Here is a 16502-nt window from a genome sequence, read left to right as displayed (position 1 = left end):
AAGGATAGATACTTAACAGCGCAATCTAGCAAGGAGTGCTCAACGATGTGTCTTCTATCGCGGACGAAGAAAGACTGAAGAGGGAAGCCCGTGCAGCCGCCTATATACCGTGGGGGCGGGGTTACTGCCAAAAAGTTAGAACTCTAGCTTGGAAGCTCCGATGTGGTCTCTGCGCAGGCGCAAAACCCATTCATGTAAAGCACAGAGAACACGTCGAAGAACACACGGGAGATGTCCTCCTCCAGCAGCAGAGAACAGAGAATTCATCTAGCACTAAGATATGTGAAGTGGATACCAAAGTGGGTAGGTACATATATATGCTGAGTACACAAAAGAACTAAGAGGGATGAGTGTGTGTGTGTCTATAATGAAAGCTGAACTTTGAAGAAGCAAGACAGAAAAAGTATTGACGCTTTTGAACTTTGGTGCTGGAGAAGACTTTTGGGGATAATATGGACAGCCAGGAAAACAAACAAATGGATCAAATCAATCCAGAATTTTCACTCAAGGCACAAATGACCAGGCTAAAACTATCATAATTTGGACACATTGTGCTCCCTTGAGAAGTCCATAATGTGTCTCTGTTATCCTTCTATGGTAATTTCAAGTTATTATCATGAACATGCCACACACACACACACACCGCTTTTCAACAGAAGTTCCCAAAGCAGGTTACATAGGTAGGTAGGAATATACTGTGCATTTATTTTTAAACTTTTAAAAATTGTATTTTCCAGGCAGTAATCTTGTATTTTTCCACTCCATAAATGTTATTGCAGATATTCCCTTGGAAAATATTTAAATCTAATTGTGTTGGAAACATGTAAAAGATGAATACCAGTTATAGCATACGTTCTAGCTAATCTATTCTGTGACAACTTTAATGCCTCAAGATAAATCATTTTTTAATTGGTTTCTCAATACATTTTTAAATTAAATTTTTAAATTAATTTTTATATATTTGTTTTATTATATTTATTTTATTAAATGAGTGCTTCTCATTTAATCAAAAAATATGGACACAGTTACCTGGACTGGGATCAATATTTGCTAGGAGTTCTAGGTGGGGTCGAAGACGGTTCAGATTGGCTGGATCACCAGTCCGCTGGAGAGCAATGGTTAGTTCCTGAACACTCTGTGCAAAAGAGGCTGGGGTCTGCAACTTTAAAAAATAAGTATGCAATAATTAGAGCTGCCTCTGCTTCTGGAAGTCACCATCTGAGGACAACATCTAAAAAGACAGATTTTCAAATGTCTTGCTTCAATTGCATTCAAGATATTAAGTCTTGATATGAATTTCCACCCTCCTAATATAAAATGCAACCTTTACCCCATGTTTCTTGCCATTCATATTTATAAATCACATTTTACAGCTTTAAAAATGTTAATTGCATAAATATGTAGATTAGTATAATTCAGAGCATTTCCTTTAAAAAAAAACACTGTTTAAAGAAGGTTCTTGCAAATACACTCATATTAAAAAAGCATAGTCACTATAAGTTGAAACTTTTGGCCCATGCAAGCAGTTTCCCAGACTACTGGAAACACCTATATCGAACAGCAGTGATATAGGAAGATGCTGAAAGGCATCACCTCATACTGCGTGGGAGATGGCAATGGTAAAAAACCCCTCCTGAAAAACACATGGCTCTATGGTCGCCAGGAGTTGACACCAAATTGACAGTACAACATTGCCAAGCGCATCCAAAGCAGAAAACAACTCGAATGATCTTGTAGCCCCTCTCCTGCTCCAAGCTTGAGAGAAGAAATGAGGCTTGTTGTGTTATGCAAAGTGCTCAAAGCACCTCAGAAACACAATGCAACTGTAAGGATAATAGCTTGTCCTCTCCCCAGCCATAAGGTTAGGAGGAAGGCTGAGTGGGACACCGAGTGGGACACTTGAATTGTGGACCCGTTTACAGCTATTAAAAATGTGGAGGAAAATTAAAGAAAGTGGAATGATCTGAAAATACTTTACCTTGTCAATAATGGACTGCATATGGGATTTATGGGACTGGTCTCCATATAGCAATGAGGACCACTGATCAGGGGCAATGCGCAAACCAGCCTCCATAGCAATTTGCACAATCTGGGAATCATGTTCTCTCCTCAGAGCTTCATATGTTCGGAACTCCTCCTTCAGCTGCATCAGGGAGGAATCCTCATCACGTTTAGTCACCTGGTTAAACGGGGAGAAATTTCATTGCCTGGATTAGGGAAGGTCAGAATTTCCAGTGCTTAAACTTTACCCAACAAAGACAACACTTCCGCAGGTTTTTTTTTTCCTGGGCCTGACGGAAAAAGTCTTGCTTCTCATGATTTATGAGAATGAAGTACTATGGCCAGAGAATAATCCTCCCTATCTGTACAGGAGAGGGTAAAGCCTTTCCCATGATCAGCTGAAGAAGAGAGACAAGTATACATTTGTGTTAAATAGACAAAACAACAAAACAAGAGATAAATTAAAAAATACCTCCATGATATGTGTGTGCATGGAGGACGGGGAATGTGACTTTAAAAAACACTGTTTCACCAGAGCAACAACTTGAAACAATGCTTAGAAGAACTGAGAACAATTGTAGAACCAGCTCCTATTGGTTACCATTTTCCAAGTCTATAATGAGTCAGGAAGTGACCTTATTATAGACTTTAAAAAATGGTGGCCAGCAGAAGCTAGCTGCTGCAATAGGTCTCAGTGCTTTTAGGCACTATCTCAAAATGCTGCTCCAGTGAAAGAAGGCAGGCAGGCAAAGAAAAAAGAAAACTTGCGGTCATTTCGCTGCCGCCACCACCATCACCACACAATACCTGCAGCAAAAGCAATGTATTTGGGGATGTTTCAAACAATAGAAATGAAGCATGAGCAACTTGCAACTGCCTTCACAATGCACCTGCATTGTGTGAAAGGCCTCCGAAATCTTTTGCATGAGAGAAATTCAAGTGGTTATATTATATTTTTTCTGAATATGTGGCTTTATGCGCAGGGACCTTCCGGATGGATTAATTAGCTTCTCTCTGGTGCCCCTCCCTGCCATGCACGTGCTCAGTGCCTTCCTTTTCCTGGCAGCCAGGCGCCATTTTGATTCAGTTTCTTGCAGAGTGTCTGATGCTCAGACGATCTTAGACATGTTCAATAAACTGTCCAACAGGTAAGTTATCTTCACCCTTTACAAAACTGCAGCGGGGAGGTACGGGTGGGCCTCATAACTGACAACGGATCACCTCCAGATCATAACTTAGAGGTAAGCAACCTGTTTATCTGGAAGTGATCCACTGTCATCATGAGAAATTTGTGACTAACCAGCTCCTCCCCCTTTGGTGGAGGGTGCCGCCGTTCCACCCAGAATTCTCTTCACTACCTCTCTTCCAAACTTAGCTTCTGCAGCCATACGCAAGTCCATGGCATTATGCTTTATGAAAGTCAGATGAGTAGTCCAGGTAGCAGCTGCACACAAATCCTTGAAACAGAAACCAGAATGGGGTGCAGCAGAAGTCGCATATGCTCTCGTGGAGTGTGCGTTCACCACCTTTGGTGGCTGTTGGTTCTGTAACTTGTAAGCCAAGAATATGAGCTCAACTAAGCAATGAGAGAACCTCTTGTCTGAAACAGACATGCCTTTGTTCTTGGCCATAAACAACACAAACAGCATCTTCATACACGTAGGTAATAGAGAAGGCACCGCCTGACATCTAACGAACATAAGGCCCTCTCTAGTCATGTTTCAGGTTCCTGAAAGAACAATGGAAGTACGATGTTTTGATTCAAGTGGAAGTTGGTCACCACTTTTGGTAAGAAAGATGGATCAGTACACATAACCACCTGGTTGGAGAAGAATTGTGCATACAGTGCATCTGCCTGTAAAGCTGCCAGTTCACTTACACAACGGGCAGTAGTTATGACGATCAGAAACAGGGCTTTGAGCGTCAAATACAGCAAACTCGCTTTATGAAGCAGCTCAAAGGGAGGTTCCATTAGTGAGCTCAGCACTAGGGACAGACACCACTGTTCAGCTGGGTGACGTACAGGAGGATAAAGATTATTTATGCCATACAAAAACTTCTTGCATCAACAATGAGAGAAGGCAGTCCTGCTCTGCCAACCCTTGTGCTTAGATGAAATAGCAGCAAGGTATACTCGCAAGGACATGTTCACCAGTCCAGATTCCTTCAGGTTAGTAAGGTATAGCAGGACCTGATCCACAGAAGCTCTGAACGGGTCGTTTTCAAAACAAACTTTGAAGAATTAATTATTGCGCCTCAGGGTGGCATTGTACAAAGTTGCGCTGCGTCCACCGAGATCGATGTCTATGGGCTCGGCACCAAAATTGACATTGACAGCTTCGATGTTGGAATCAGGGTCTGTGCACGCACAGTCAAAAACCTTGGCGGATTATTTATTTATTTATTTATTTATACATACATACATATTTTTATATTGCCTAAAAGTTACATCTCTGGGCAGCTTACAACAAGATAAAAACAAAAGTAAAACAACAGTTTAAAAAAAAGAAAAGAAAGAAATTAAAAATAAAATTTCAAATTTTAAAAACAATATTCTAAAAACAACATTAAAACAATCAAAACAATATCAGTTAAAAGCCTGGGTGGATAGATGTGTCTTTAAAGCTATCAGAGATGGGGAGGCTCTTATTTCACTAGAGAGCGCATTCCAAAGCCTCGGGGTAGTAATGGAGAAGGCTTGTCCCTGAGTAGCTGCCAGATGAGCTGGTAGCAAATGCAGATGGACCTCTCCAGATGATCTCAATGGGCGGTGGGGTTCATGACGAAGAAGACGTTCTCTTAAATACCCAGGGCCCAAGATGTTTAGGGCTTTATAGGTTATGACCAGCACCTTGTATTTTGCCCGGAAACATATCGGCAGCCAGTGTAACTCCTTCAATACAGGAGTAATATGGTCTCTCCTAGATGATACAGAGACCAGCCTGGCTGCTGCATTCTAGACTGTAGTTTCTGGACTACGTATAAGGGCAGCCCCACATAGAGCGCATTGCAGTAATCCAGACTGGAGGTTACTAGCAGATGTACCACTGTTTTTCAGTTGTGATGATCCAGAAGAGATTGTGTTTAAGAAGCCTAGGAGTTCCGATTCCAGGAATAAGAAACGCAAGAGGCATTGTGTGTCTTTAGATGAAGACTCTCCGCCACCGAAGAAGCACAAGTTGAAGACACTGCGCCCATCGAGATTGAGGAATCAAGAGGTAGATGGCAATAGGCATTCCCTGTCAGTCTGAAGAGCGACGCAAACCACAGCTGGCAGGGCCACCATGGCGTTACTAAAATTGCTTTTGTACTGTCTTGTATCAACCTGCCCACTACCCTGTTGAGTAGGGGCAGTGGAGGGAACATATATAGCAGGCCTTTGTCCCAGTTGTGCTGAAAGGCATCCCCCAGAGATGTGTGCCCAACGCCCACTCTGGAACAGAATTGCGGAAATGTTTTGTTCTTCTCCAATTCAAACATATCGACCTGAGGGACACCCCACCAGGTGGTCAGACGGTACGCTTGCTTGAGCTCCCATTTGTGATGATGTTGATTTTTGAATGTATTGGCCCCACTCCTATTCGATTTCTATATCAACTCAATGGTGACCCAGCTCAGCAATACTGATTTTCATCCTCCAAAGCTTACAGGGAGACATATAACCACCCTACTATATGCGGAAGACGCAGCCATCGTCTCAAGGACTCCCATTGGCCTCAGAACAGCATTGAGGGCCCTGATGCTGCACTGTAAGGAAGATTGTCTGGAAATCAATTATCACAAAACTAAAATCATGGCTTTTGCTAAAAGGCCCAAGATCCACTCTTGGAGAACTGAGGGACATAAGATCGAACAAGTGGTTCTTTTTAAGTACCTAGGTGTAGGCTTTCATTCTGGTGGCTCTAGAAAAGCCCATGGAGAACATGTAGCCCTAAATGCACAGAGAAGCTTCTCCGTCATCCTTCAATTTATGTGTACAAGAGGAGGCCACTACTTCCCTGCAGCTCTCGAACTGTTTCAAGCCAAGTCATTAGCTCAACTACTCTAGGGCATTCAACTGGGTCCTTTCCCCAATATTGTGACCCTGGAACGTGTACAATCCAAGTTCTTGAGGGCAGTGCTCTGTGTACCAAGATGTGTCTCCAATGCCACCCTACGCCTGGAGACAGGTAGATCAAGACTAAGGCTAGGGCATGGATGGCCACTCTCTCCTATTGGCAGACTATCCTTTTGCCCAATTGGTCTTGCCCCTCTAAACTTGCATGATGATTATCAATCTAGTTGGGCTTAGGCAACTGAGACAAAATTAGCTTCCCTGGGCCTCTCCCCACTGTCCCTGTTCAACATGGGCTACGATCAGGCAAAAGCAACTATTAAGCAGATATACTGCCTCTCCTTCAGCATATCTCAATCATTTGGAGGTCCCAAGCCACAGAAAAGCGTTCACTTTGGCTCGCTGCCATGGTCTCCCCTTAGCAGTGCTAGAGGGCCGTTACAGAAAGATCCTACTTGCAGAGCGATTATGTCCCTGAGGCTCAGAACAGATCGAAAATATTGAGCATATCCTTCTATACTGCCTGTTTTATAGAGACATTCGTGTCGCCCTTATTCTCCTATTGTTAAGCAAGTTCCTGGGACGTTCGAGACAATTCTACAGTTTTCTGTTGCTTTCTGACTCTAACCTTGCCATTACATATAGCATTGCCAAATTCTGTGAGGCTGCGATTGGCATCCGTCGAAGGATGATAGGCTGTGAGCCCCCTTAATCCGATTCTTGATGACTCTGGATTGACCTTGCACTTGCCCATGCCTCCATACCTATTGTTTTATTGCACTGTACTGCAATTTATTGCATTTTACTACATTTCTTTGTTTTCCTTCCCCTCCACCGCCCCTCTTTTTATTGCTTTTATAGTTTTAGATCTGGTCTTTTACAATTTTATACTCCCCTTTTTATTTTATTTTTCTGGGCATTTAGATAATAGAAATTGTATCATTATATTATCATTATTTTATCTCTTTTAGTTTTAGTAATTTTAGGTTTTTAGCTTATTTAGTTTTAACGAGTATATTCTATCTATTTTACTTTTTAATCTGCAATCATTCTTAGTTTTAGCCTTTTGATGTTATGTACTAATATGTACTAACCGAACCCACACAGAGCATCTGTGTGGTAGTACACTGAACCTGTGGCATCCCCCACCACAGCTCGCGCTCTCCGCACCCCCCACAGCCCCCTCGCTCGCGCTCTCCGCACCCCCCACAGCCCCCTCGCGCGCGCTCTCCGCACCCCCCACAGCCCCCTCGCGCGCGCTCTCCGCACCCCCCACAGCCCCCTCGCGCGCGCTCTCCGCACCCCCCACAGCCCCCTCGCGCGCGCTCTCCGCACCCCCCACAGCCCCCTCGCGCGCGCTCTCCGCACCCCCCACAGCCCCCTCGCGCGCGCTCTCCGCACCCCCCACAGCCCCCTCGCGCGCGCTCTCCACCCCAGCCCTCTCGCTCACATTCTCCGCCCCGCCACAGCCCTCTTGCTCACGCTCTCCACCCCACCCCCCCCACTGCCCTCATATCAAATAACAGAAGAGACTTTACAGGCATCCGTGCCGGAGATAAGGACAAGGGCTTGTAAGACTGTGGTACCACTGCTGCCAATGGCAAACCTGGAACATTCTGCAGCAAATTCCCAGGTTCGGTATCGACCAATGATACAGACCCAATGGACATTATGATAGGCATCAAGGTTGAGGTTGGCAAGGACGTTGATGTCAACGGACGCGATGGAAGCTTGGTGGAGCCTATGGAATCCCTCAGTGTCGAAGGTTTTGGTACTGAAGAACTTGTTCGATGGCTAATGAGTCCTCAATCTCAATGGATGCGATGTCTTCGACTTGTGCTTCTTCAGTGGTGGAGGGCCAGCTTCCAAAGACACACGATGCTGCTTGTATTTCTTATGTCCGGCATCAAACTCCTAGGCTTCTTAAAGACAATCTCTTCAGGATCATCCGCCAGGGTTTTTGACTGTGCGCACAGACCCTGACTCATCAAAGCCGATGATGCCAATTCCAGTGCCAAGCCCATAGATGTCAATCTCAATGCTGACTCTGGTCTCGGCATCGGCAGATGCAGCACATCTCCACACATTGCCGCCCAGAGGGGCAACGATCAATTCTTCAAAGTTGGTTTTGAAAACGACCTGCAAATCCTACAAGCGGTAGGAACATGCTGTTCACCCAAGCACAGTAAACAAAGGTCATGCTCATCAATAGAAGGCAATTTCACTCTACACTGAGAGAAATGTTTAAAAGTAGTCTTTTCTCTCTCTATTCCCTCCATTCTAACAGCCAAGCCGAAAGAAGTCCAAGCAACTAAGTCCGACTTCCAGAAAACAGAGAGTAGATCAATAAACACAGTATATTTTCCCCGAAATAAAGCTTTTCTTTTTTACTAACTGAGGAGCAACCACCCACAGGTCTTGCCACATCAGCAGTTGAAAAGCAACTGAATCAAAATGGTGCCTGACTGCTGGGAAAAGGAATGCACTGAGCACATGCATGGCAGGGAGGGGCACCAGAGAGGAGCTAATTAATCCATCCAGAAGGTCCATGCGCAAGCGCAGTAACCCATTTCTCATGATGACAACAGATCACTTCCAGATTAAAAAGGCTTCTTAGGAATAACATGAGGAATAAAAAGGTACTTAAAGCAACCTAATATTTAGTTAACAACCACTAAAACAGCTGATCCATACCTTGAAACAGGAGGCTCTGTAAAGAAGCTGGACAACATGCCCAATGCTGGTTTTAGAAGCCTGAGGAAATCGTGGCTCCAACCTCTGTACCACAAAGAGAACCAAAACCTTCCGAGACAAAGCAGATCCATCTTCCAAAGCCAGAAGAACCAACTTGAGGGCCTCTTCCTGCATTGCTGAAAAATTCAGAGTAGCATGGCAAAATTAATAAAAGCCAAAAGATTAAGAGCAATTTAAGCTACATACTGCTCATTCTAGATAGGAATATCTGACTTATCGTGAAGGTTTCTTCTTCTCAATGAACGGAGGGCATTTGGAGATAGATTACTCCTCCCACTCGCTGCACAGGCAGAGCCATGTCAATCACCATTGTCTCATGACCTTTGGTCGTAAGAGGCCCCATCTCGGTTCAGAATGTAGTAAAGGAGGCATAAATCCCACTTAGGCGGGGAAAGCTGCATTATATGTTGAAATGCTCTTAACAGAGAAGGAAGAAGGAGCTACTACAAAAGTTCATCCCCGAGAGTAAAATTATTCTAAGGTGAAATTCCTTGGAAACACTAGTGACTAACACTAATCTATCCCTCAAGCAGCAAGACCATCTGAGACAGGGACAGTCCTAGGTGGCCAAGACACGCTCCATCCACTGAGAAGAAACCTTCACAGTAAGTCTAATGTCCCTTTCTGTTCAGTTGAGGAGGGTATCCTAAGACAGAATGTCAAAAAGCAGAATACTATCCCAGATGGGACATCTCACTTCTTGAACACTATGGCTAAAAAAAATGTGCTAATATTATATCTTCCAAGGCAGCTTCAGCAGAGACTAAGTATTTGACTTGTAAAGTATTTGACAAAGTAGGACACAGTAGATCAGTAGCAGCCCCAAAGATCTCTTCTATAGAGTAAAATGATAATCTTGAATAAAGTCCACTGTGGAACTTAAAAGTGAAGAAGTAATTAAGTCAGAACATTAGGTAGGTTGAAGTAGAAGTCAATCAATTAGGTCAGTAAGGTTAATATCAATGTATTAAATCTGCATTGCCTATTAATAAAGGTGGGAAGCAGATAATCAATATAGGCCAACTAAATGTAGCAGCAGAAAATATAAGGTAAAATGTCAATTAAAGAATTATGTCAGTAAGGCGAATATGAAGGCAGTAGAATTCCTTTAGTATCTTATCAAATCTGGAGAAGATATAGAAAATCTTATGTTTGTAGGGTTGTTTGGTTTTTTTAAACCACATTTTAAAGAGGAAGCAGAACCAGAGCTAGATGGGGCCTCTTCTCACTGAAAATCAAAAGGTTGCAATGATTGACATGGCCTTGCCTGTGGAGCGTGTGGGAGGGGTACCTTACCTCAGGATACCCTCCTCCCTGAGGAAGAAATAGAAAACTTCACGATATAACCAACACCTTGTATTTTGCCCAGAAACATATCGGCAGCCAGTGGAGCTCCTTCAGTACGGGAGTAATATGGTCTCTCCGAGATGACCCAGAGACCAACCTGGCTGCCGCATTCTGGACCAACTGTAGTTTCCGGACTACATACAAGGGCAGCCCCACATATAGCGCATTGCAGTAATCCAGTCTGGAGATTACCAGCAGATGTACCACTGTTTTGAGGTTGTTTATCTCAAGAAACAGGCGCAGCTGGCGTATCAGCCGAAGCTGATAGAAGGCACTTCTGGCCACTGCCTCAACCTGGGACACCAAGGAGAGGCTCAGATCCAGAAGCACCCCTAGGCTGCATACCTGTTCCTTCTAGGGAAGTGTGACCCCATCCAGAACAGGATAGTGGGCAGGGGTCTGCGAAGCAAGGGGTTGTGAGGGAAGAAAGAGCCCCTTCAGGAGAAGGTGGCCACCACTGTGAGAATTAGATGAGGAAACAAGATGAACAAGATCTGTTAACTCAGGAAGGAAGAGAGAGAGAGAGAGAAGGCAGGGGAAGAAAGACAGAGGGGAAGAGCAAGTGGAGGAGAGAAAAAGATGGGAGGGGAAGAGAGAGAAGGAAGGGCGATGGCCCGGGCCTGTCAGCAGCCTGAAGGGAATAAGTGGCCATGGCAGTAGCAAGGAAGGACATGGTCAACTGTCACCACTACTCAGAGCTACAGAGGCCATTGGTGGAGGGAGGCAGGCAGGCGAGGGACGGGCCCGAGCCTGTCATTGTCCTGAGGGGAATGAGCAGCCATGGTGGTGGCAGTAGTGAGGAAGAGCCTGGTCAACTGCTGCTGCTACTCCTGCGGGGAGGAACAGGAGTGGGGCTCGGGTGAGAAGGTCTCTGGCAACACTACAGCCGTGACCAAGAGGGGTGAGGGGGATGGATAATGGCATACAGGAGCAACCAAGAGGAGTGAGGGAATGAGGCGGATGGAAGCAATGGGATGGAGGAGGAGAAGCACAGCTCAGGTGAGGGTGGAGAGAATGCTGAGGTGAGGGGAGCAATCAAGTACTAGTGCGCAGATGCTCTGCGTGGGTTAAGCTAGTGGTTTTTATTCTTGTTTTTATTTTCGTTTTAAAGTTGGACTGTAGATTGCCTTGAACTTTTGGAGAGACAGAAAAGAAATGTTTTAAATACTACATGAAATATCCCATAGCCTCCATTTCATGTCTCCTTCCTGGAACACTTTTCTATGGGTCAAACTATCAAAATCTCCTGAGGAACATAGCATCAATTCATTTCAGTTTTTATATATTGATCAAATATACAGTCCAAACCATACAGGAGTGTGTGTGTGTGTGTTTATGTTTGTGTGAATGATGAGGAACATACATTTATTATTCAGCTGCACTAGGTAAGAGTCAGTCACCTCAATTCATAAATAACTCATTGTTACTCTATCAAAACACATGACCCAAGTGGTGTATACCTGGTCCAAGGAATTGGCAACCCCGCGCCCTCACTGCAGCCCAAAGGTTGGAAGAGAGCTGCTGGGGATTCTGATGCTGAAGGATGAGCTCTGTGACAGTTCTTTCACCTAATGATCGCGCTGCACGCATAGCCCTGATCCGACCTTCTTCTTCCACTAGCTGACAGTGTACTAAAGTCACAAGCTTCCTCTGCATGGGTCGACTGAGTACACTCTGGGTGGTGCTGTTCAGTCCTACACCTTAGCAAAGAGAAAAACAATGGAGTTATTTTTCAGTTTCTCAAAGGTGATTTGGAAGTTATTTACAGTACATTGTTGGATGGATAGGGGAAGGCTATTAGTACAACTTGGTCAGGGTGTTGTCGTCTATGGAAAGCTTTAGATTGATTAAAATGGTCTTTCAATAATGAAATTGTAATTCAGTCAGCATCTCCCTATCAGTGTTCCGGTTCAAATTAGCTCCTCCCCAAATAATGCACATCAAAAAGGCATTCCAGGCAAATGTCTAATGAGAAAGGAACAAAGGAACTCTAGCTATACAGGATTAAATGCACTTCTGAATGATCATTTTCTATCAATTAAAACTGATGCCCCAAATAAAAATGACAGATTTTCCCCCCAAACAATTGTTTCTCTTAAAAAAAAGAAAATACAAGTACTTATAAAAACTGTGAGTTGGAGATGTCATCTTAGCAGAGGCATTCCTCTTCCTTTACAGGAGGAAACGCCTCTTCTAATATGGCATCAGTGGCAACATGTGTGCGCATCATAAAAAAAAATAATCAAGAAATAATGTCCCCCCCACTCAAAATACTGTTTTATACATATAGAAATGTATAAAGAATTCATTAATGGTATTCACTTAAACTAATGAATTAGACAACAGCTTTTGTTTCTAAATAGGTGACAGCCCTAGTATAAAATAAACCCTGTTGCCATTTCTACTCATTTTTTGGAGTAGATGCTCAAAATTTTTGATCAATTTCACTGTAATTCCTCCCAACCACAGGAACAGAATTAAACAGCATATGGTGTTACTTGTGGGGAAAATGGCATGCAAGCAAAAACTATTTTCAAGTGCATATAAACATGTGATTCTAATTGGTGTGATTCTAATTGGTGAGAACTTACTAAAGCAAGCAACTTTGGAACATAAAAAAAAATTCCTCCGCCTTGCAAATTCAAATAGCATGAATTTTCTAAGCTCTTCTAGCATTAACTCTTTTCCATTTAGTAGTGGCATAATTATTGGTGTAGAGGGGAATGAGTAGCATCCACAGTTGCAATTTCTTAAGTTATCTATTAGTTAAATAATATTTTACAAATACTATTTCATTCCTAAAACTGGACTAGGGATTTAAATTGTGATTTAAATAATTAAGATTTAAATCAAATCAACCCTGCTGAAGGACCACTTATTGAGCACTTTTAAGTACAAAGAAGACTTAAAATCCAAGGGTCTCTCAGAATGCATTCACCCAATACAGTGCCAGAGGCAGTGGAAGAATGCTCCATCTGGAAAATGCACAAAGCCACATAATCAGCAGCAGAGACCTCCCTGCCCCCACTTCAGCACCACTTCTGCGATGAGACCCCTAAATCTTCCCAGGTGCAAGTTCTCCCTGCTGGCATTGTGCACAAATCAGCAGGTAAGGATAGGTATTAATTGTCAGTGTTTACATTGTGCCTCTGCTTTATCAAGAAACTTTATTTCTTTGTTTAAAAAGCCTCATCTCCAAATCTGTTGCTCCTCTGGGGCATCTGCCTCAGACTAATAGCCATTGAAAGATTTGTCCTCCATTAATTTAACTAAGCCCGTCTTAAAGCCATCAAAGCTGGTGGTGGTCATCACATCTTGTGGCAGAGAATTCCATAGATTAATTATGCATTGTATGAAAAAGCAGCACCACTGGATAGACAGCTCCTGTGCCACAGATGCACAGCCATCAAAAAAGGGAAAGTTATTTTAAAGTCTAACCCCTGCTAACTTGGCAAAGAGGCACCTTTTAACATGGTGATTCTCTTTATTTAGCAAGGGGAGAGTAACTGGCCCTATTCATCCCCAGCACAGTACCTCCAGTGACTGTTGCTGGTGTCTATCTTATGTTTCTATTTGATTGTGAGCCCTCTGGGGAAAGGGATCCATCTTATTTATTTATTATTTCTCTGTGTAAACAGTCCTGAGCCATTTTTGGAAGGGCAGTATAGAAATCGAATATTCATTCATTCATTCGATTTCTATACCACCCTTCCAAAAATGGCTCAGGGCGGTTTACATAGAGAAATAATACATAAATATGTTGACTTGCTCCTCAAAAAAACCAAAGGAGGAATCCAATCCAAAGAATCCAAAAGAATCCACAATCCAAAGAAGATGAGACAAATCAAGGAGGAAGGAAGTCAAAAGAAAGAGCATAAAGACCACAGAAGGCACGCTGTTGTGAGGCATTTTCTGAAGCTACTGCTTATGCAGCAGATAAAAGAAAACCAAGAAGGACTGAACTCACCCCACCCTTTAAAGCAGCAACATCTCTCATTTCTGGAATGGAGGGGTGAACACAGATTCCATAACTAAAACTAAAATTACCCAGAGCTCTTTTACACAGGTGTATATTCCATCAGGGTGAGTGCACAGAGACCATGAAGAAGAAACTGTGGCTTTTGGAGCATCTAAGCTAAACCGGATACATTTCTCAAAAATCAAATTTTGAACCAGCTCTTACAGTCAAAAGTTTGTTGACTATCTAAAACAGACTTTTGTTTCTATCTGCTGGCAGACACTATCAACATCAGTTTAGATTGTGAGCCCTTTTGGGAACTTTGTGACCAGGAACCATTTTCTTATCACTTTGCTATGGGAAATTTTGTAGAAAAATGGTAAATAAATATTCTTAATAACAAGATCAAAAATTCGACACTTGCCAAAAGTCACTCACTTGATCATCTGTAACAAGCATTTCCTTCAGGTGACCAGCATAATTTCCTAAATTACAAATGAGTTGGTTCACTTTTTCCTTCACCGTAAACTACTGATATGTCACAAATTCCTAATACAGTGCAAGTAAAATGTAGACCTTGTAAAAAAGAAATTAGCATGTAAAAATGTAAATGTAAAATATTTTGTGGGCTAGATTTTTGATCTTTTTTCTTCTCTAATGTTGCTTGCTTCAGCACTCTAAGAAGAATGTTTTCTCCACTGCAAATTCTCAAGAAGTTCTGTGGTAGCCATTTTAAAAGTGCTGGAGTGTGAGGATATTTTTAGTGACAGCTGTTGCTTTCAGTTTTCACTTTCAAATGAAGTATAAAAGGGCATTATTCACCTCTCGCACTGCTGAGTGGTTTAAGGTACAATGCTAGCTCTTCCACACATTTCTTGGCTTCCTCATAATGTTTGGTATCTTCAGCACCACTGCGCAGGGTTATTGGCTGCTGTTCTGGCACCTGTGAAAAGAGAACAAGTGAATTAATGCCATGAATTACGTACAAAATTGAAAAATATTAAGATTGCCAGCCTTAAGCATTCCCACCACTACATTAAAATACAATATACCTGTGAAATTCCTAGCTGTTAAAACCACATGTATCATTTTAATACAAAGAAAATTTTAAGAGCATTCAAAGCAAAAAAGCAAGTTACATCTTTTTACAATGACATTCTTAAATTCTCCTTGTTTATTCTCCTGCAACTACTTCTTGCAATTTACTCTCCTGCAACTCTCCTGCAACACAGCAATAGCCTCACAACGATTCCTTAAGTGCATCCAAACAGAGATAAAATCTTTTAAAAAATGAAATCAGAATTTTTTTTATTCCATGCACAGCTATTAGGTTTATTTTTGTTTTGTTTTAGAAATACATGTTAGGACTCTCTTCAATATTAAAAGGAAAGTGTTGAATCCTAGAAGTGAGATTAAGAACATAAGAACAGCCCTGCTGGCTCAGGCCCACGGCCCATCTAGTCCAGCATCCTGTTTCACACAGTGGCCCACCAGATGCCGCTGGAAGCCACAGACAGGAGTTGAGGGCGTAAGAGTAGGAGTTAAGAGTAGCTTATATTGCACTGGACGTACCAAAGACAGCACCAGTGTCTTCTATTTTCAGAAGTCTGTAGCTTACTAGGGAAAGTGGGTTCCACTAACAAGCTTCCATCTATCCCTTCATCTTGCTTAGTTCTTGAGCAACTCCAACAAGTATTGCCAGTTTTGAAATTAGGGCAGAAGGAGGGAAGTTAAGTCTCAAGTAAACCTATTTGCTATTTTCGGGAAATTATTGCTAACATAACCTAACCCACCCCTCTTATTAAAAACTGGTTCACACATTAATTTCATGCTGGGTTGTCCAGCTTCAACGTGGAAAATGGTGAAATACTTTTAAATTTCTGTTGCAAGAGGAAATTGTGAATTCCTAATCCTTCCCCAATCTCGCCACCCACCACCATCAACTTGCAGTAATGAGCAGAACTCTAACCAAGCATGATGTACAGCAGGTAAGTAAAGTAAAGTGTGCATCGAGTCGGTGTTGACTCCTGGCGACCACAGAGCCCCGTGGTTGTCTTTGGTAGAATACAGGAGGGGTTTACCACTGCCTCCTCCCGCGCAGTGTGAGATGATGCCTTTCAGCATATTCCTATATATTGCTGCTGCCCGATATAGGTGTTTCCCATAGTCTGGGAAACATACTAGTGGGGATTCAAAGTGGCAATCTCTGGCTTGCTAGTCAAGTCATTTCCCCACTGCACCATTAGGTGGCTGTACAGCAGATAGGGGGGCAATGAATTACACAATAGGGCTTAGAATAAATTTGGGGCAGCAGGTGGGGTGGGGTGAGGGAACTGTAGCTGCCTTGGGGAATTTAAAAGGGTACATGACTGTTCTCCAGGTTGCAAT

At 42.9% G+C, this 16502-nt stretch overlaps 1 protein-coding gene across 8 annotated transcripts in view; it reads right to left on the bottom strand.

The window, feature by feature from the left end:
- RC3H1 (ring finger and CCCH-type domains 1) overlaps window positions 1-16502 on the bottom strand; it is a 114614-nt gene that overhangs the window by 55997 nt on the left and 42115 nt on the right. For all 8 annotated transcript variants that reach the window (XM_053246339.1, XM_053246340.1, XM_053246341.1 and 5 more), the window contains exons 3-7: window positions 14937-15057; window positions 11617-11856; window positions 8750-8925; window positions 1979-2179; window positions 1030-1162 (exon numbers count right to left, since the gene is read on the bottom strand). In XM_053246339.1, coding sequence (XP_053102314.1) covers window positions 1030-1162; window positions 1979-2179; window positions 8750-8925; window positions 11617-11856; window positions 14937-15057 — 871 coding nt within the window. The remainder of the gene's footprint in view (window positions 1-1029; window positions 1163-1978; window positions 2180-8749; window positions 8926-11616; window positions 11857-14936; window positions 15058-16502) is intronic.

The sequence above is a fragment of the Hemicordylus capensis genome, chromosome 4, assembly GCF_027244095.1.
Source record: "Hemicordylus capensis ecotype Gifberg chromosome 4, rHemCap1.1.pri, whole genome shotgun sequence".
NCBI lineage: Eukaryota > Metazoa > Chordata > Lepidosauria > Squamata > Cordylidae > Hemicordylus > Hemicordylus capensis.
The sequence above is the reverse complement of the archived record's forward strand: the minus strand, read 5'-3'. Positions and strand labels throughout refer to the sequence as shown.